Raw genomic sequence first — 21343 nt, forward strand, 5'->3', positions numbered from 1 at the left:
CTTTTCTTTTCGGTTTTTAGAGACAGGGTTTTTCTGTGTAGCTCTGGCTGTCCTGGAACTCACTTTGTAGACCACGTTGGCCTGGAGCTCACAGAGATCCACCTCTCTCTGCCTCCCGAGAGCTGGGATTAAAAGCATTCGCCATCACCGCCTTGCTTTCCTTTTCTTTCTCTCTCTTTTTTTTTTTTTTTTTTTTTTTTTTTTTTTTTTTTGTTTTTCAAGACATGGTTTCTCTGTGGCTTTGGAGCCCGTCCTGGAACTAGCTCTTGTAGACCAGGCTGGTCTCAAACTCACAGAGATCTGCCTGCCTCTGCCTCCCAAGTGCTGGGATTAAAGGCGTGTGCCACCACCGCCTGGCTCCTTTTCTTTCTTAAACACAATTTTTCATGTATTCCATGCTGCCCTTGACCTCATTATGGAGTCAAAAGCCAAAAACAATTTGATCTGGTCTTCCTGCCCCACTTCCCAAATGCCGGTGTTAAGAGAATACACATACCACCACGCTTAGTCTTCTGTGGCTCTGGAGACTGAACCCTGATTTTCATACATGCTAAGCGCTCTACCAATTGAACCACATCCTTTACAGAAGAACAAAGACAGTGCTGTGGGTCTGTGACCCTTCACCCACAGTGTGCATCAGAACCACCTAGGTAGTTGCCAGCCCCAGCGAGTGAGCAAATCCGGGAGCTGGAGAAACCACAGTGCGACTCTCACAACTGTCCCAGGTGACATGTTTCTTTGGTGGGGCTGTGCAGGGACCCCTGCAGTGTGGGGGTTGGGGGAAGGGGAAAGCTCTGTCAGCCTCTTCCACAGCACTGAGTGGAGGCAGAGCTCTGAGAAAGTGAGAGACACCCACAGGCCTGGCTGTTCTACTTGATGCTACTGAAAGCCAGAGGCATGAGAAGTCTAAGAGGACATCAGCTGGGCCACACGTCTTCATGTCCGCAAGTCTATGTCCGCATTGTGTGCCTCACATTGCTGTTTTTACCCTCTACACCTTTTATATGCTTACCATATTCCAGCACAACCCAAGGAACATGCCTAGTTACATGGAAGCAATACGTAAGTGTGAAAACCTCGTATATGCTCCAGGTCGAAGGGAGCTCAGTTAAAATTAGACTATTCTGACATCTACTAAGGACTGTCTTGTCTTCTGTCAACTCTAAACAGACTGCAGTTGGAAAGCTTGGAACCTTAACTTAAAAAACATAAAGAAAAAGAGCAAGAGAGATCCAGTAACAGAAAGAAAAGAAGCCAGGAGTAGTTGTGCACACACACACATACACACACACATACACACACACACACACACACACACACACTCCCAGCACTCGAAGGGTGAGGCAGGATTGTGAGTTGGGGGACAGCCTGAACTACATAGGTAAACTCTTGTCTCAAGATATGTATGATGAAAGAAAAATCTGTCCATAGTTCACAATCAAGTGGAATTCACTAGGAGCTGAAGATCAGTTGACAGGGCCTCACCCAGCCAGGGTCAGAGGTCCCCAAGCCCAGTTTCCCAAGGGAGTGGAAATGTAAGCGAGCTGTCCCGTGGTTGGTGTCGGGAAAGCCAGGGCTGACAGACAGCCTTCCTGCTGTCTGGCAGTGTGAGATTGCAGCTTGCCAGGAAGGGTGGTGCTCACTACAGTCAAGGGCTGACAAAGCACGGGAAACGGGACAGCCTCCACTCCTTCCCGCAGGGCCCTGTGCTACACAACGGCAAAGCACACACAGCGGTCACAACTGACCCGCAGGGTCCAGAGGCAGACCCAAGAGTCAACAACCGCATATCTCTGGCTCCTTGACGGGCTGAGCGTCGGCTCAGAGGGTTACTAGTGAACAGGGGGTACAGAAGGTCGAGCTATTCTTTCCTCTTGAGAGCTTTTAGAATCAATCTCCAACATTCCTTTCCCAGCCGTGTCCCAGCGATGTCCCACATCACAGCTACGCGCAGACACAGACAAAGAAGGAATGCCCAGGCCTGTGAGAGGGCAGTGAGCTGTGGAGGACTGCCCAAAGGGAAACACATTCCGCCTGCTGCAGTCTGAAGGTACATACCTAGAGCCTTCACGGATATCTGCCGGGTGAGCGGAGGTGGGATGTTGATGCACACCAGGTCTACATCTTGATGCAGCAAGATGTCATCAGTCCGGCTGGTGTAGAAAGTGATGTTCATCTCCTCGGCGAGCTGCTTTGCTTCCTCCTCGGTCTTCCCCCACAGGGCCTCCACGGTGAACCCCTCTGCCCTCAGCAGCGGGACTAGGACCCGGGCTGAGCTGCCAGTCCCAAACACGCCCACTCCTGGCAGCAACTTCATTCTGGCCTCTGCTCAACGACTCATCTCCTTACAAGGGTCTCCAGGATAGAGCTGACCTTCCCATAGTCCCAGTCAAACATGGTTCCTAAAACAGTAAGAAACAAACTGGTTAGTGGGGGAGATCATACTCAGTGGAACCTACATTCTTGGATAATTTGAAAGCAATTAAGTTTTCTGACCCCAAAGAACAAATGAAGTATTTTTCCAAAATAAAAGCTGAAGGATTTTGTTCCTTGAACACTGATACCACAGTCACCTGTTAGACACAGAGAAAACAAAACAAACAAGCCGGGCATTGTGGCACACACCTTTCATCCCAGCACTTGGGAGGCAGAGACAGGCGGATCTTTGTGAGTTTGAGGCCAGCCTGGTCTACAAGAACTAGTTCCAGGACAGACTCCAAAGCTACAGAGAAGCCCTGTCTCGAAAAATCAAGAAAAACAAAAACAAAACAAAACAACACAATAAGTGGGGGGGGGGGGGGGTCAAATCTGGGCAAGTAATTTAGCCTTCAAGGCTTCAATCACAAAAAATGACCGATCTTAAATTTCCTTCTCTTAAAAAGTATTTACTTGATGTGTGTGTGTGTGTACCTGATTTCGGTGCATTGCACAGATGCTGGGAACTGAACCCAGGTCCTCCACAAAAGGAGTAATACTCTTAAGCTCTGAGTTATTTCTCCAGCCCTTAATTAAAGTTTTCTTGCTGCAAACATCTAGCAGTTTCACAATACGACAGTGGGAAGAAGTATGAACTAAAAAGCAGCAGCTGCAGCTGCAGCACTGTGAAGACAAGCACCTGGAGCCTCAGGTGGGCGTGTGGGGCAAGCGAGGGCAGCCTGGCCTAGAGAACAACAGACTGTCTCAAAGAAAGACTGAGCCGGGCGGTGGTGGCGCACGCCTTTAATCCCAGCACTCGGGAGGCAGAGGCAGGCGGATCTCTGTGAGTTCGAGATCAGCCTGGTCTACAAGAGCTAGTTCCAGGACAGGCTCCAAAACCACAGAGAAACCCTGTCTCGAAAAAAAAGAAAAAGAAAATCAAAAAAAGACTAAAAAAAATCAGGAAAAAAAAAGGAAGTCAAGCATGGTGACACACTCCTTTAATCCCAGCACTCAGGGGGCAGAGGTAGGCGAATCTCTGAATTTGAGTCCAGTGTGGTCTACATACAGAGTTCCAGGACACCCAGGGCTATACAGAGACCCTGTCTCAAAACAAAACAAACAAACCAAAACACCAAAAGCAAAACAAAAAGACCAAAAACCAAGGGTAGCTAATAAAAATGACAGATTAGATAAATAACACTGGGCACTAAAACCATGCAGCACAGGGCCCTCGACCCCTGAAAGGCACCGCCGCACGCTCACTGGGGGAAGGGAGAGTCTGGTTCACAAGGTACCCAGCATCATCCTGTCCTGGGGACAGAACATCTGTGCCTTTGAGGACCACTGAAACAAGCATGGTTCCTGCAGTCAGCAACTCAGAGCCTCTAGGACTTTTTGTTTTGTTTGTGTATATGTCATTAGGATGTTAGTTTGTTTACTTATTTATAGACAGGGTCTTGTGCATCCTAGGGTAGCCTCAACCTATGAACCACACCTGGTTTTAGGTGCTAGGGAATGAACCTAGGGCTTCATGTGCCAGACAAAGTTTCCTACCAAGTGAAGACATTCTCAGCTCTGGTTTGTGCTTCCCACTATGGATGTGGAGCCTGGCTGGCCCCTGTCACTACCATTGGGATTTTGTCTTACCCAATTTATTTACTTTAAACACAGGGTCTCACTATGAAGGCCTGTGTGCCTGGAACTCAATACGTAGATCAGGCTGCCCTCAAACGTAAAGAGATATACCTATCGTTGCCTTTCATGCTGGGACTTAAGGTCTAAGTCACTATGCCTGGCTCTGCAGACCACTGATTATTAAAAGCCAGGGATAAGGGCTGCAGAAATGGCTCAGCAGTTAAGAGCACGTGCTGGGTTTTTTTTTTTTTTTTTTTTTTTGGTTTTTCGAGACAGGGTTTCTCTGTAGCTTTTGTGCCTGTCCTGGAACTAGCTCTTGTAGACCAGGCTGGCCTCGAACTCACAGAGAGATCCGCCTGCCTCTGCCTCCCGAGTGCTGGGATTAAAGGTGTGCACCACCACCACCCGGCTGCACGTGCTGTTCTTCCAGAGGACCCGGGATCAATTCCCAGCACCCACATGGCAGCTCACAACTGTCTGTAACTCAAGTTCCAGGGTATCCGACTCCCTCAAACATCAATGCGTATAAAAATTAGAAAAAAAAAAGCCAGAGATGTCCATATTCTCTCTAAAATTATGCCCAGGACAACACATCTCTTCCTATTTCACACTGCACTCCTAATTACTTTAGTTATATATGCTGCATATATAAATAAATAGCATATGCACACATGTATCAATATTTATTTTTTGAAATGGGTTTTTTCTGTATAGCCCTGGCTGTCCTGGAACTAACTCTATTTATAGGCTAGACTGGCCATATCGGAGATCCATTGGCTTCTGCCTCCCAAGTGTTGGGATTAAAAGGCATGCATCAGCGATGGCAGCGGCACCCGCCTTTAATCCCAGCACCTGAGAGGCAGAGACAGGCGGATCTCTATAGAGCTACTTCCAAGACATGCTCCAAAGCTACACAGAGAGGCACTGTCTCAAAAAATCCAAAAAGAAAAAAAAAAAGCATGTACCACTGTCCATGGATAAAACACACACACACACACACACACACACACACACACACACATTCTTAAGCATTGGTGGTGTAAAATAACAAATTAGATTTTTTTTTAATAACCTGTTTTACTACCACTGACTCAAGCGAGGTCAGTTTCATTAACACCCATAGAGGGGCCTCTGAGGAAGCTAAATGGCATGACACTAAGCAAGCTGGATAACTGGGTATTTCCTGCTCAAGCAGGAACAGCTAGTTTTCCTGGTTTATTTTGGGGCTACTCTTTCTCGCCCCTAAATTTCTTACTCTTTGTCTTAAAATCATTGCATATGCCTTTCCCTGCCCCTGAAGATCTAGACAAATCCAGCCTCATCAAGTTCATATGAGTTCCAATCACCACATCTCTCAGGAATGCAGAGTACAAGTACTAGGTGCTGGGGAGGCAGGCTGGAGCTTAGAGGCAGGGATTCAAATCTGACTCTGCCACTTACCAGCAGGGTGGCCTTCACATGGGTGGCCAAGGACTTGGTCACTTGCTTTCTCTCCAACTCACCCCCTCCTGGTTTTTGAGACAATGTTTCATATTATAGCCTAGAACTGTGTAACTCAGGCAGACCTCAAACTCACAGCAATGTGCCTGTCTCAGCTTCCTAGAGCTGTGATTACACCCATGTACTTATGTAGACAGAAGGCTCAGCTTTTTAAAAAAATTATGTATCTTTGGACTTACAGTCTCTGTATGTGTGGAAGAGAGATAAGACATGAGCAAAGTACAATGAGATTATATATATATATGTTTGAAAATGCTGTAACTAAGCCCGGCGGTGGTGGCGCATGCCTTTAATCCCAGCACTTGGGAGGCAGAGGCAGGTGGATCTCAGTGAGTTTGAGGCCAGCCTGGTCTACAAAGCGAGTTCCAGGACAGCCAAGACTGCTATAGTGAAATACAGGGACATATATTGAGATTCATCATTTTTATGTTTGCTGGTTTTTAACGGAAAGAAGGGCTTATTTTGGTTTGCAGTTTTAGAGGATGGTCTATCATGGCATAAGACAACAGCTGCAGGAGGCGGCTGGCCACATGTAGTCCAGTCAAGGAGCAGAGAGCAATAAAATCTTTTTTTTAGAGATAGGACCTCATGTATTTCAAGTTAGCCTTTAACTCACTGTATGGCTGAAGGTGACCTTGAACTCCAGCTACTTGTACCTACCAAGTGGACCACCACAACCAGCTCTCAAAGGTGCATGCTTTTCTGAATTTGAATTATTTATTATTGTTGCTGTGGTGGTGCACGCCTTTAATCCTAGTACTTGGAAGGCAGAGGCAGGTGGATCTCTGTGAGTTCGAGGCCAGTCTGGTCTACAGAGTGAGTTCCAGGACAGCTAGAGCTGTTACACAGAGAAAAACCTGTCTCAGAAAAAAAAAATTATTGTTATATGTGTTTGAGTGTAACATGCACATCTCAAGGCATACAGGCCGAGGTCAGAGAATAACTGGGAGTTAGTTGTCTCCACCATGCATTCCGGGGACAGACTGAGGTCATCACACTAGTGCAGCGAGTGCCTGTGCCCGCTGAGTCATCTCACTGGCCCCAAATTTCATTTTCAAATAACCAATAAACAGTGGTATCTCATACTCAGAAGCAGCAAAATAAACAAGTAAATAAATAGTAGGGACTATAGAGACAGCTCGGGGTACAAATGCTTGCAATGTGAACATGAAGACATGAATTCAAATTCCAACACCTATGTTCAAAGCCAAGTATGGCTTTGTGAGCCTACAACCCCAGCAGCTGGGACACAGAGACAGGTGGTTCCCAAGAGCTTGCTGGCCAGTCAGTCTAGCCAGAATGGTAAACTTCTGGTTCAAGGAGAGACCTTGTCTCACCAGAATAAGGTACAGAGTAATAGAGGAGGCCATCTGGCATCTTTCTCTGGCTCCCAAAGACACTTGCCCAGATGTAGGCACCACACCCTCCACACACAAATCAAACCAACAGCTCTGCAGGACAACAAAGGTGACCCTGAGCTGGCTGCACGGATACACCCCATCAGGCAGTATCAGCTGTCTTTAAGTCCACATAATCTTGTCTTAAAGCTGGAAAACAGACTTTTCCATAGCTGGCTTCCACTCGGGAGGCAGAGGCAGGTGGATCTCTGAGTTTGAGGGCAGCCTAGTCTGCAGAGTGAGTTCCAGGGCAACCAGGGTTACACAGAGAAACCCTGCCCCGCCACAAACCAAACCAAAAAAAAAAAAAAAAAAAAAAAAAAAAAAAAAAAAAAACTTGCTCTGTAAACTAGGCTGGCGTTGAACTTGCCTCAAACAAGATTCACTTGCTTCTGCCTCCTGAGTTCTGGGATTAACGGTGTGTGCCTCTACTGCCTGGCTGTATATATTTTAAACTTAGTTGTGTATGTACACACATGTACTACTAGACAGGTTTTTTGGTTTTTTTTTTTTTAAAGATTTATTTATTCTGCATACAGTGTTCTCTGTGTGTATCCCTACAGGCCAAGAGAGGGCACCAGATCTCATTATAGATGGTTATGAGCCACCACATGGTTGCTGGGAATTGAACTCGGGACCTCTGAAGATCAGCCAGTGCTCTTAACCTCTGAGCCCTCTCGCTAGCCTGTAACTATTTCTTTTTAATCAAATGTCTCCTAAATCTATTCTGCCTTCATCCTTGTGCCAACTTTAAAAAGGAAATTAATGGTATTCAGCTGCTTACAGGAAACAATCAGTACACTCAGAGGTTAACAAGAGACCTTGAGTAAAGGGATGGTTTACAATTGCGTGAGTGGCCCCGTAACCGATAGTAGGGCACCAAGAGTCTGTCAGGACTGACTGTACCTGGTCATGCTCCTAGCCCAGATACAATGGAGGAAAAGGAAAAGTGGGTGTGGCTGGAACAGGAGCCTCAGTTGAAGAACATAAATCCTGCTAGAACCATATCTTTGAAAAAGAGAGATCACGGGATAAGAGCCTTGACTTTCCAGCTCTCAGATTTCTTCTAGTGACGCAGATGGAAGCCAGAATTCTGACCTGGAGTCTTGCTCCTTAGAGATTGGCCTTCTGGATCCGGAGGCAGGAGGTCTGAACATACCGTCCTCCAGAGCCCATCCTTAGACTACCATTTAGTGCTGCCAGCTCTGGCTCCTGCCCACCTTTCTGACTCGTCATCTCCTGATTAGGGTTTTCATGTTTTTATACCCACAGCCCCTATTAAACTTCCCATACAGATGCAGAACATAGGGGGCTGGAGAGATGGCTCAGTAGTTAAGAGCACTGGCTGCTCTTCAGAGGATCCAGGTTCAATTCCCACCACCCACATAGCAACTCACAACTAACTGTAACTCTAGCTTCAGGTAAGCTGACCCTCACACAGACATACATACTGGCAAAACACATAAAATAAAATTAAGAAACAAAAGATGTAAAACGTGAACAGATTGCGTTGGCTGCGTGGTAGACCTGAGGCAGGCAAGCTTGACAGAAGAAGGAGTGGGTCCGGCTCTCAGCCATCACTAAGGGTAAGAGTCGAGCTGCTCTAAGGCCCATTTGATACAGTGTTGGTCTAGCATGCACAAGCCTCTTCCCCTCCTGCACCCCCCTACCCGGCACTGATACAGTGGACATGCCTGAAATACCAATACTTGGGAAGTAGGAAGATCAGAAGTCCAAAGTCATTACTGGTTACGTTGGGAGTTTAAGGTTATCCTCAATAAACAAACTAAAAATAAATCAATTGCATTTCAACAAATGGCAGTAATTAATGTTCTAAGCCTAAATAACTTAAGAAACTGTAGTGCCCTAAAGAGAAAGAAACGTGAACCAGTTCTAATCTGATGCCTGGTTTTATAAATAAAGCTTTGTTGGAACACAGTCACGCACACCCATTTACCCATTCTTTTAAATTATTATTTATTTATCTTATGAGCAATTGGCCTGCATATATGTCTGTGCACCATACTCATACCTGTGAAGGCCAGTAAAAGGTGTCAGATCCCCTGGAACTGGAAGTACAGAGGGCTGAATTGAACTCGAGTCCTCCAGAACAACAGTCAGTGCCCCAACCTCTGAGCGTCTCTCCAGCACCTTCCCCACTCCTCCTCCCACCATTTACCCATTCTATTATTGTTGCTCTAAGCTACAGCAAGCAGTTCAGTAGCAGCAACAAGCCACAAGGGCCCACAAAGCCTAAAATAGTTAAAGCTGGCCTTTTAAACAAAAGATTTGCTAACTCATGCCCTATCCATGGGTTTATACAGTACAGGGCAAAGTATAATCATGAAGGTGATGGTGTCCAGGAAAGAACACTCTACCTGTGTGAAAGTCACATATTCTGAGTTAGTGGCAGCTGTCATTCAGCAACTCACGTATGAGTGAGACCTTTCGTCAGAAGACGCCTGTGAATCCTTCTGTCTATGGTTACATTAGGTCCCGACATACCAGGTTAAAAATCAAAATGGATTCAAGCTAAAGTTATACCTTTTTCATTCCGGTTGTCGCAGAGTTTAAACTAGACTGTTATCTCACTTCTCAGACATTAGATTAGAGAGGGAGCAGGTAAATTTCCCCAAAAGATCAGTGTGGACTAGCATGACAATAAAGACTTCTCTGCCTCAACCCTTCCGTAAGAAAGGAAAGCCGAAGCTATATGATGGTGGCCAGTTGTGATTACAAAGAAAGTAAAAACTACTGCTGTTAGTTTTCTTCAGCTTTTTTCTTTTTAATTAAAAATAAAAACACAACAAGAAAGAAAAAAGAGTGCTTGGGTGTTTTGCCCAGGTTTATGCATGTGCAGCAACTGCATGCTCAGAGCTGAAGTTAAGAGACAGCTGTGAGCCGGGCGGTGGTGGCGCACGCCTTTAATCCCAGCACTCGGGAGGCAGAGGCAGGCGGATCTCTGTGAGTTCGAGACCAGCCTGGTCTACAGAGCTAGTTCCAGGAGAGGCTCCAAAACCACAGAGAAACCCTGTCTCGAAAAACAAAAAACAAAAAACAAAAAAAAAAAAAAAGAGACAGCTGTGGGCCGCTGCTGGAAACCAAATCCTGGTCCTCTGCAAGAGCAGCCACATCCCTCCAGCCCTGCAGCGCCTGAATCAACCTCTTCCTGGCTTACTGAGACACTCGTCCTGCTTTAAGGAATGAAGTGTCACCTGACGCTAGAACTGAAAATAAAGCCGCTTGTGAAAGTTAAACTCAATTATTGTAATTCTGCTCTTTATAATGTTGGGGTTGTAATATGTAAAAGGGCTAAATCCTGTATTTCCCATACTTCCTTGCATCTCTATGAGGTTATGTCTCATTAGATAAACATAGAAGGCACAGTTTGTCAAAATTTGTGGATTTTTTTTTTCCCAAGACAGGATTTCTCTGTGTAACAGCCCTGGCTGTTCTGGAACTCACTCTGTAGACCAGGCTGAATCTCAAACTCAGAGATCCACCTGCTTCTGCCTCCACAACTTGTGGATTTTTTTTTTTATTAAAGAAACAGAAATAGGAGGTACAGGAAAGGCTCAGCAGTCAAGAGCACTTGTTCTTATTGCTGGGTGAATACCTGATCACGCAACAGCTTCCTGCAGCACAATGAGACATTGTCTATAGCCGTGGGGAATACCATGTCACGACAAGACAGGCATTTCAGCAAATCTATTTTAAGGTGTGACAGGGCACAGTGGCACATGCCTGGAGTCATAGAGCTTCAGTGTTCAAGGCCAGAGCAGCTATATATTAAAGTCAGGCTTGGGCTAGAAGAGCCCCCACCAACACACACACACACACACACACACACGCACGCACGCATGCACACACACACACACACGCACACACACACGCATGCACGATATACTAAGTAGATACTTGTGTACAGCACAGGAAAACACCACCAACCCCAGGGCTGGAGGTGGCACCGGATGGGAAGCTGCAGGGTGGAAGTGCCCTAAGAGCCCTGAACTGGAGGAAAAGACAAGTGATAAGAAAGCCCTCATCTGTCCACAGCAGCGCCCCTCTTAAACAGCAGCCCACTTCTGTCTCTCAGGACATTTCAGTCAGAGGTTCCTTCCTTCCTTTGTTCCTTCTTTCCTTCCTTCCTCTCTGTTTTTGAGACTAACTCATGGCAACTCATCTGCCTCAGTCTCTTGTGTGCTAGGATTGCAGGCCTAAACTACCATACTCAGCCTGAGCTCTTTAGGTGGACTTACATTCTCAGGAATCCTCCCCCAGAAGAACACCCATGAGTGTCCTACGTCGTGGCACTCAATCACGACTCACGCTGACTTTGTTGGAGAGCCAGTTAGACATCTGCAGGATGAAAGGGCATTAGAACGAATTTCTCAGTCAACAGCTTGTAAACCCAGAGTGAAAGAGCAGGACTCGGTAACTGGACAGGGCAATGGGACCTGAGTCATAGCTTTTGGCCCTGGGAAGAGGCATCGTATGTGGAACTGCCTGGAAGGCTGTTAACTGATAACCAAACCCAGTTCCAGAAGCCCAAAGGCTGCCAAGGAGAGCATGAAAGCAGATCAGCATAAAATCAAAGATTAAAATACTAAGCTTTTTGCTTTTTTTTTTTAGGGGTCTTTTTGTTTGTAATTGAACTGCACAGTTCTAAAATGTGACCTCTGCAGATGATGAAATCTACTGCAATATCACAGGGCTGGCTCACCTGGGGAGCCTTTAAGACTGCTGCCCAGCAAAAGCCTCCTGATGAAGAACAAGTGCATCCCACTGGCCTCCAGGGTCAGTCCGAGTGGGTTTTCAATGACCCTCAGAAAAGCTGTCTGCCCTTATAAAACTCACCTAAACTACGGGGACAATGGCCTCTTTGCCCACTGTCCACTCTCACCCCTTGAGAGTATTTGGTTTTTTATTACTGTGTAATAAAATGCCTGTCTTCGACACTACATTCTGTGTTTCATCTGAATTCTTACAATGGTAAAAGGAGCAGGGAAGTAAGGGAGTCCAGACAGAGATCTCAATGACAACACTGTTTGGCCAACAGCAGTAGGACACAAGCTTGAAAAACACCGTTGCTAAGGGAGGTCCTACCACTCAAGATATCTGCGGCCATCAGGTAAGTGCAAAGCCATGGGATCACGAGAGACGTGACCAAATTATTCCCACTACCTCATCTGACACTGAGCCAACTGCCAGTTATGAGTGAGATTATGCCAGGCCATCAGGTCCATCAGAACTGACTTAGACCAGACCACCCCAGGAAGCATGAGAAATACACATCTGTCTTAAGTTCTTGGATTTTGAGGCTGTTTGTTATACAGTTAAGAAATTACCTAATATACTTCATATCAACTAAACTCCTACAACCTTCATAGGCCCCACCCCAGAGTCCAGCCTGTTCTGGTCTGTTCACCTGGTTTAACAATAGCCCAATTAAGTGGAGGCCCAGGGCTACAAACAAGCTCTCTTCTTGCTACCCATTACACTTTCTATCAAACAGCTTGGGTGCCTTCAATTTGTATCAGTCTTGGAGACTAAACTCAGAGTTTCACTAAGCGTTCTACCAAGCCTACATGGGTGCTGTGAACTGAACCCAGGTCCTCTGTAAGAACAGCAAGTGCTCTTAACAGCTGAGCTCTCTCTCCAGCCCCAGAACAGTGAAAGTTAAAAAATAGTAATAATAATAAGATTTGAAACACTTGCTTATCTGCATGAGGCTGGGTTCAATTTTGAACAAAGCAAGAAAGAGTGACAATCCCAAAGTGTGCAGAGGACATGGAACAGATGGAAATCTCATATGTTTATGGTGGAGGTAAAAAACAATGCAATTGCCAGGCAGTGGCGGCACACACCTTTAATCCCAGCACTTGGGAGACAGAGGCAGGCAGATCTCTATGAGTTTGAAGCCACCTGGTTTACAGAATGAGTTTCAGAATAGGCTCCAAAGCTACAGAGAAACCTTGCCTAGAAACAACAACAACAAAAAGATACAACAATACAACTACTTCAGAAATTAAGAGGGTTTTGTTTGTTTGTTTGTTTGTTTGTTTGACACAGGTCTTTCTACATAGCCCTGGTTGTCCTGAAACCTACTATGTGGACCAGACTGGCCTCCAACTCAACAGAGATCCACCTGCCTCTGCCTCCTAGGTGCTGGGACTAAAGGTTGCACCACCACATCCAGCTAAAGTGATAGTCCTAAAGAATGAATGTGTACATAAGTGAGTTCATTTCCGTTCCTAGACATTTATCCAAGAAAAGAAAACTCCTGGCCACTAAAAAATGTATACAATGTTCACAATCAATTTAAACTGGAAACAAACCGAAATGCTGATCAATAGGAGAACGAGAAACCAATGGTGGTACTGTGATACAGTGGAACACAGTAAAGCAGTACAAACGAACCATCAATACAAGCAACAATATGCACGGACCACAAAACATTACAGCCACTGAAGGCTGCCAGGCAGCTCTCGGGCTGGAAAGACGATGGCTCAGCAGTTAAGAGCACTGGCTGCTCTTCCAGGGGTCTTGAATTCAATTCCCAGAAAAAAAAGTTTTCCCGTTCTCTAAAGAACAGACAAGCCTTACAGTGACCATTGCCCAACAGTGCCAGCGGTGGTAGACTTATAGCCACTTTACCAGGAAAGAGCGCAGGGAAACAAGCCAAAGGCTACACAGGAATGTCTGTCTTGAGATTCTATAGTTACATGGTGCTATATATGACTGTCAAAACTGAAACTCAATACTTGAGAGCTGTGTGTTTAACTGTATGTGGATTATTCCTTGATTTTCATCTTGAACATTTTTTTTTTCAGACAAGATCTCATTATGTAGCTCAGACTAGCCTCAAACTCAGAACAATTCTGCCTCAGCCTTCGGGGTGCTGGGATTACAGGTGTGTGCCTCTGTAACACCTGGCTCCTGTCCTTACTGCTGGCATTCATAAGCAGGGACCGAAGGGCGGAGAGCAACCCGCTTACCCTTTGCAATTCCAGACATGTAATCAAGATAAATGGGCTTGGAATTAAAAATTAATTCCTATAAAACAAAGAAAATGCCATGGAAGCTAATTTGATCAGCATAGAGACAAAGAGAACCAAGAGAATAGAGTTTCTGAAGAAATGACTTCTAGCTGGAACCAGTATCTTAGGGTCTCGGTGAGTGCTAAGGTGACAAGCCCATCAGAACAAAGCTCTGCGCCTGGAAGTGTGAGCCAGGGCCCACTGGCATGGAGACAGACTCTCAGTCCCATTTTAAAACACTGTGACATTAGCTGAGCTAATTATAAGCTGTTTAAGGTGCTTTTGTATAAAACGACACCTGTAATTTATGCAAACAGACTCACTAAAACATAGGCCACAGGCCAGGATCAAGCAAAGAACGAGATACTTTGGTAAACAAAAACCAGACACAGCTTCTGCTCTTACACAGTGTACCGCTTACAGGAGTGAGCAACAACCTAGCAACCACATAAGCATGTCACGACAATTTAAGGCACGAGCTATAAAGAACACAAGGTACAGTAGGATGAAAACTGCTGTCATATAAAGAAGGACTAAATGAGTGAGCTTGGGGGTGCTGCATACCTTTAACCCCAAGACTTGGGACGTAAGGCAGGGGACTGAAAAAGTTCAAGGACAATCTAAGCTACCAGGTGAGCGAGCATAAGGACACTGATGATATTTATGTCATACATTTTAAGTCCCATATGAGAAAGGCACCATCTACGTGGGTTTGAACGTGATGAAAAACTCCGATCCTGGCATCCCAGTGAATAAATAAGCACAGCAGTTCAATGCCATTAAAATGCTGGATTCAAGCCCAGTCCGGACACACCGGCACAGAACACACACCGACACACACACGAACATCTTTATTCCCCACACCAATGTGGTACAGGCAGGCCGATTTCTGTGAGTTCAAGGCCAGCCTGGTCTACGGGTGGTGGTGGTGGCACACGCCTTTATTTATTTATTTATTTTTAAATGTTTATTTATTTATTATGCATACAGTATTCTGTGTATATGCCTGCACGCCAGAAGAGGGCACCAGACCCCATTACAGATGGTTGTGAGCCACCATGTGGTTGCTGGGAATTGAACTCAGAACCTTTGGAAGAGCAGACAGTGCTCTTAACCTCTGAGCCATCTCTCCAGCCCCGTGGCACACGCCTTTAATCCCAGCACTAGGGAAGCAGAGGCAGGTGGATATCTGCAAGTTTGAGGCCAGCCCGGTCTACAGAGCATGTTCCAGAGAAACCCTGTCTCCCAAAATAAAATCCAATCCAAACCAAACCAAAGCAAAACAAAAACCAAAAAGGCTAGTTTGGAGGTGGGGAGATGGCTCAGTGGTCAAAGCTCCTGCCATGCAATCATGAGGACCTGGACTTGAGTTCAGATCCTCAGAACCCATATTAAGCTGGTCTTCTTTTTTTTTTTTTTTTTTTTATTATTTTTTCGAGACGGGGTTTCTCTGCGGTTTTTGGAGCCTGTCCTGGAACTAGCTGTTGTAGACCAGGCTGGTCTCGAACTCACAGAGATCTGCCTGCCTCTGCCTCCCAAGTGCTGGGATTAAAGGCGTGCGCCACCATCACCCGGCCTAAGCTGGTCTTCTTGATGGTATTATAATTCTAGAACTCCTATGGGGTGACAGGAGGCAGAAACAAGAGAATCTTCAGAAGTTTTTGGCCAACTAGCCTGGCATTTGTAATAGTGAACAAATGAACCTGTCTCAAATGGAAGGCAAGAACCAACACGCGAGGTTATCCTCTGACCTCCACGGGTGCCATGGCACTCACATACACTTTACACACATGCACACTGGGCAGCCTAACCTGCTAGGTGAGTTCAGGTCAGTGGGAGACCCTGTCTGAAAATAAGGTAGAAGACATTGGAGAAACAATATTGCTAATTACAGGGCCAAGTCCCATGCTCATCCCACTTCCATCTGTCTGCACCGTCTGATGGTCTTTCCCACCCTCCATGACAGAGTTCTTTTCTTGGTTTCTAGAACACAAATGCCTGCTGATTTGGTTCCCATTTCTCTAGCCACTTCTCAGACCCTTCCTGCTAGTTTTTCCTGATAACCAATGTAACTAACTACCCAGCCCATTTCTCTTTTCTATTTATACTCCCTTGATGAGTCTACCAAGTCTCATGACTTTAAATACCATCTATTCCCTAGTGACTCCTAAAGTCGTCAGCTGGAGCCTTTCGCTTGGGGTCCAGACCATATAATCAACTACCTATCTGACATCTCCACTTGGATGCTGCATCTGAAACTTAAAGCATACAGAACAACACAGTTTCTAATCCTTCCACGGTGGCTTCATCACTGAAATTGGGAACATAAATCTTCCAATGGCTCAAGCCAAAACCTTGGAGTTATCTTTGCTTCCTTCCCACAGGTGATATATGATCCATCAACAAATCTTTTGCCAACTCTCTGCCTCCTGACTTCATCCTGAATCTAAGTACTTTGCACTTTCTGTCACCCTCACCTGAGTTCAAGTGCCCACTCCTCCTACATCACTGCAACAGCCTCTACTCCGTCTCCCCACGTTACACCCCCAATCTACTCTCACTGCACCAAGAGTGACCCGATTAAAGTGTAATTCAGACCAAATTACGTGTCCAAATGTTTTCTCGAGTGACCTACAAAGCCCTATGCCTTTCCTGCCGCCTACTTTCTCGTTCTGACCTCATCTGCCAAGCCAGATACAACACTGACTGCTGTGTGCAGCTCACACAAGCCAGGGGCTCCTGTCTCAGGACCACGACACTTGAGATCTGCTCTGTTCTACAGAACTTCACTTATCTTCCCCTTCCTTTCAGGCCTCTACTCAAATATGGTCTTTTTCCCTTTCTAGTCTCTTAGTACTGGAGAATTGATCCGAAGCCTCATACACAACAGGCAAGTGTTCTATTAATGATCTGCTTCCTTTTTGAACACAGTCCTATAAGAACAGGTTTATGGTTATATTGTTGCTGCTGTTGTTTTATCTGCCAACCTATTAGAATTTATGCTCCCCGGGAACAAGGAATTTGGGGGGGCCTGGAGCGGTCTGTTTTTTCCAATGTTTTATCACTGATACTTAGTATATAATAAATGCTTAATAAATATGCTCTGGAAAAAAAAGAGAAAAATATTTCGGACCTTGTTCCCACATAGTCAAGAAAGCAAGACACATTTACTGAGCTAATAAAATTTTACTATTTACAATTTTGGCTAGAGAAATGGCTCACTGGTTAAGGGCACCTGCAAAGGGCCTGGGCGCAACTCCTAGCATCCACATGGTAGTTTACAATAGCTGTCTGTAATTCCAGTTCCAGGGGATCTGACAATACCCTCTTTTTATGTCCTAGGGCACCAGGCATGCAATCTGATGGACGGACACACATGCACACAAAATACTTGCACATATGAAATGAATAAGTAGTCAGGTGTGGTAGTGCACACCTTTAATCCCAGTACTCAGGAGACAGAGGCAGAGGATCTTTGAGAATTCCAGGGCCTGATCTACATAGGAGAGGCTAGCCAGGGTTCCTTAGTGAGACCATGTCTCAAAAACAAACAAAACAACAACAAAAACCCAAGTTTAAAAAAACAAATAAAAAACAATGTGTATAGAGATGGGAATAGTCATTCATTCCTGTAATCATAGTACTTGAGAAGCTGAGGCAGAAGGATTCTGAATTCCAGTCCAGCCTAGGCTACATATTGAGACCCTATCCAAAAACCAAAGATAAACAAAAGAAAAGCTGCATATAATCCCGTAGGGTCGTGGGATATGCACACAAACGTAATAATCACATCTCCAGCTACAAAATCAGGCTGGCAAAGCCCCTGAGCGGCGCACACGAAGCAGGGTTGTATGTCTACCTAACACTGCATAAAAAGAAGAAGGCACGGTGGCTTAATTCTAGAACTTCAGAGATAGAGACACAAGAATCAGAAGTTCAGTTGCCCTTTCCAACATAGTGAGTTCTAGGCAGCCTGGACTGCATGAGACCCTGCCTTTAAAAAAAAAAAAAAAAGACAGGGAGATAGGGAGGAAGAGAAGGAAGGAGAGGTAGTGAGGGAGGAGGGGAGAGGGAAAGGGAGATTTACAGTTAGGCACGGTAGTTCATGCTTGTAACCCAAATGCTCAGTGCCACGATAAATCCCTGTTTCAAACAAAACACAAGGCAAACAGCTTAGTCAGTAAAGTACTTGCTGCATAACGAGGAGGACCTGTGTTTAGTTCTCCAATATCCATGTAAAAGCTAGGGGGGTACCACTATGCCCCCATGTTAATCCCAGTGCCGAGAAACCAAAGACAGGAAGGTCCTGGGCTTGCTGGCCAGCTAGTCTAGCCAACTTTGTGAAATTGAGGTTCAGTAAGAGACCTTGTCTCAAAAATAAAGTGGAAACTAAACGAGGAGACCCACTGTGATCAGCCTGACCTCCATGCACGCATATCCACATGCTTATGCGCATGCACACACACACAGACACACACATGTATGTACACAACACACAAACATATCCACATGCACACACATATACACAGATGTATACACACAACACACAAACACATCACATGTATACACATACACAAACATACCCACACATATATACACAACACATTCACATGCATATACATACACAAACATTCACATGCATATACATACACAAACATATCCACATGTACACACAAACATTCACATATATACACACAGAGACAAACATATCCACATGTACACACAAAGACAAACAAACATATCCACATGTACACAGACACACACAGAGTTGAGTAGTCTGGAACAGAATCTGGTTAAGTATTCAGGAAAGAAAACAAGCATCAGATGACAGGAAACTGAGGACTAGGAAGAGGAGCTGACCCCCCCATCCCGTCTTATATTGCAACACGAGCTCTCAAGAGCGAGCCCTTCATCCAGAACCACTTCTGCAACTCTGACCCCTCCTTCCCAGCACATGAGCCACACCACCTTAGCCCTCCTTGCAGTTAAGTTCCTTCCCCTACCAGAAAAGAACACCATATGTCAGTCTGGAGGCTGTGTTCAAAGGCCACAGACCAATATAAAGGGAGGAGAGTAACAGAGGACGCAGACAAACACTGAGACTCAAATTTAACCAGTTTAAAAGAAACATGGCGGGCTGGAGAGATGGCTCAGAGGTTAAGAGCATTGCCTGCTCTTCCAAAGGTTCTGAGTTCAATTCCCAGCAACCACATGGTGGCTCACAACCATCTGTAATGGGGTCTGGTGCCCTCTGCTGGCCTGCAGGCATACACACAGACAGAATAATGTATACATAATAAATAAATAAATATTTAAAAGAAACATGGCAACAGCGAAGCCTCCCTGCCCCCACAACAGTCTGTCACCCCTCCCCAACAACTGGACATTCTGGTGTCACCTGAATTCACTACTACTTTGACCTCCAAAGGTACCCAGTATGTTTTCCTAGCCTAAGGGAAGCACCCGTAGGCCCCAAATTTCTTGACAATGCTCACAGACTCAGTGAGGCAGGACACTTCCCATCTCTCTGCCACTTGGTCTGATACATGCATGACCCAGGCTAGCCACTATCTTCGCTTGTCTCCTTCGGCCCACGTCACTTACTCTGCCTGTAAAGCTCTTCTCTAACCCCTCGGAACTGTCAGCTCTTCACTGAAGCAGCCCCTCCTCCAAGAGCCTGTGTCCTTGGCTGGAAAGAGTAGTTCAGTTTAGTGTTCCCACAGCACCCTGGGCTTTGTCTCTCTCAGAGCTCACACGTCAAGCAGTCAGAATGGCAGGACGCGGCTTCGCTCGCACACTGCTCTATGTCTAAAAACAGCCCAGCTTCTGACAAGGAGCGGAGGCTGCGGAAAGACCCAGTCACCGAACAAATGTGAGATAAGGAAATCAAATCAGCCTGTGAGGCTCTTAAATTCTTCTTTATCTTTTTGACTTTAAATAAATGATTATTTTTAAATCTTAAGAGTGAGAACTGAGCCAGGCGGTGGTGGCGCATGCCTTTAATCCCAGCACTTGGGAGGCAGAAGTAGAGGCAGGTGGATCTCTGTCTGGGCTGGGGAGATGGCTCCTGAGTTCAACCCCTGAGGCCCACATGGCTGAAAAGGAGAACTGAAAAGTTATCTTCTGACTTCCACATAAAAACATGGCATGAAGGTCGCTGTGAGTTCGAAGCTAGCCTAATCCACACAAAGAAATCCTGTCTCTGAGAAACCAAAAAAGAAAGAAAACCAAGTGCTGAAGCTGGCTATGGTGATGCACAGCTATGATCCCGGTCCTTGGGAGGCTAAGGCAAGAGGATCACTGAGTTTTAGGTCAGTCTTGACCACACAGAAAGACTAGATTAGAAGAAATGGAGGAGGAGGAGGAGGCGTCGTCGGAGGAGGACAGCCAGGATTACACAGAGAAATCCTGTCTAGAAAAACAAAAGAACAAAACTAAACCACAACAAATAAAACACAAACACACATCTACACAAAGGAGAAGTCTGGTATGGTGGTGCACACCTTTGATCCCAGCATTTGGGCGACAGAGGCAGGCTAACTGAGACCAGCCAGAGCAACATAGAGAACCCGTACAAAAACAAACAAACAAACAAAAATAACCAAAAAACAACAACAACAACAAAAAGAGGATGGTGAGATGGCTCAGGGCTTGGTGGCACTTGGTGCCAAGTATGACAATCTAGTCTGCTATCTGGGACTCGCACAGCAGAAAGACAAGACATGCACCTCTCACCACAACATATGCTCAGGCACAGAGAGACAGAAACACAAACACACAGAAACAAAAAAAAAAAACCCAAACAAACAAACAAACAACCCAGAAGCAAAAGGGAAGGGAGGGATGAGGAAGGAGAAGGAGTGGAAAAGAACTGGGAAGGGAAGAAAGGGGAAGAGCTAGGAAACAGGTATTGACTCTCACCATTTGTTTCCATTAATATCATCTATGTGAACAGTGCCTGCACTGAGTCTATGACATGGTCACATATTTCCGCCTTCCCACTGGAAGCAAAACCAAAAGCAGGACAAAGGAAAGAGATGTTAACCCTCAGCTACACTAGCTATGGCGTGACAGGGCAGTCACTTGCTAGGCAACCACCACCTCAGAGCACAGAGGCACCAACTCTCCACTCCACTGTACACAGGACACCAAGGACCAGCCCAGTGACCTAGTCCGTGAAGCATGAACACCCTATGCGCCAAGGGTCAGCTAACTGGGCCATAAAGGAGAAGTGAATGGAACACCCACAGATGCATTTAGTTTGCTATTAAGGTTACAAAGCTTCAGCTGGTAATAAAAGCATTCCTCTGCCAGCTCTATCAGATCTTTATTGGTTTGTTTGTTTCTTTTTTT

At 45.6% G+C, this 21343-nt stretch overlaps 1 protein-coding gene across 3 annotated transcripts in view; it reads right to left on the bottom strand.

The window, feature by feature from the left end:
* Gfod2 (glucose-fructose oxidoreductase domain containing 2) overlaps positions 1–21343 on the bottom strand; it is a 43590-nt gene that overhangs the window by 13635 nt on the left and 8612 nt on the right. For 2 of the 3 annotated variants that reach the window (XM_041650008.1, XM_041650010.1), the window contains exon 2: positions 2059–2402. In XM_041650008.1, coding sequence (XP_041505942.1) covers positions 2059–2317 — 259 coding nt within the window. In that variant the 5' untranslated portion in view covers positions 2318–2402. Of the gene's footprint in view, positions 1–2058; positions 2403–19594; positions 19681–21343 lie in introns of those variants that run through there. The other variant, XM_041650009.1, reaches the window with a different exon arrangement.

This window comes from Microtus oregoni, unplaced genomic scaffold, assembly GCF_018167655.1.
Source record: "Microtus oregoni isolate MIOR12 unplaced genomic scaffold, Mior012 000004F_ref0000308, whole genome shotgun sequence".
Classification (NCBI taxonomy): Eukaryota; Metazoa; Chordata; class Mammalia; order Rodentia; family Cricetidae; genus Microtus; species Microtus oregoni.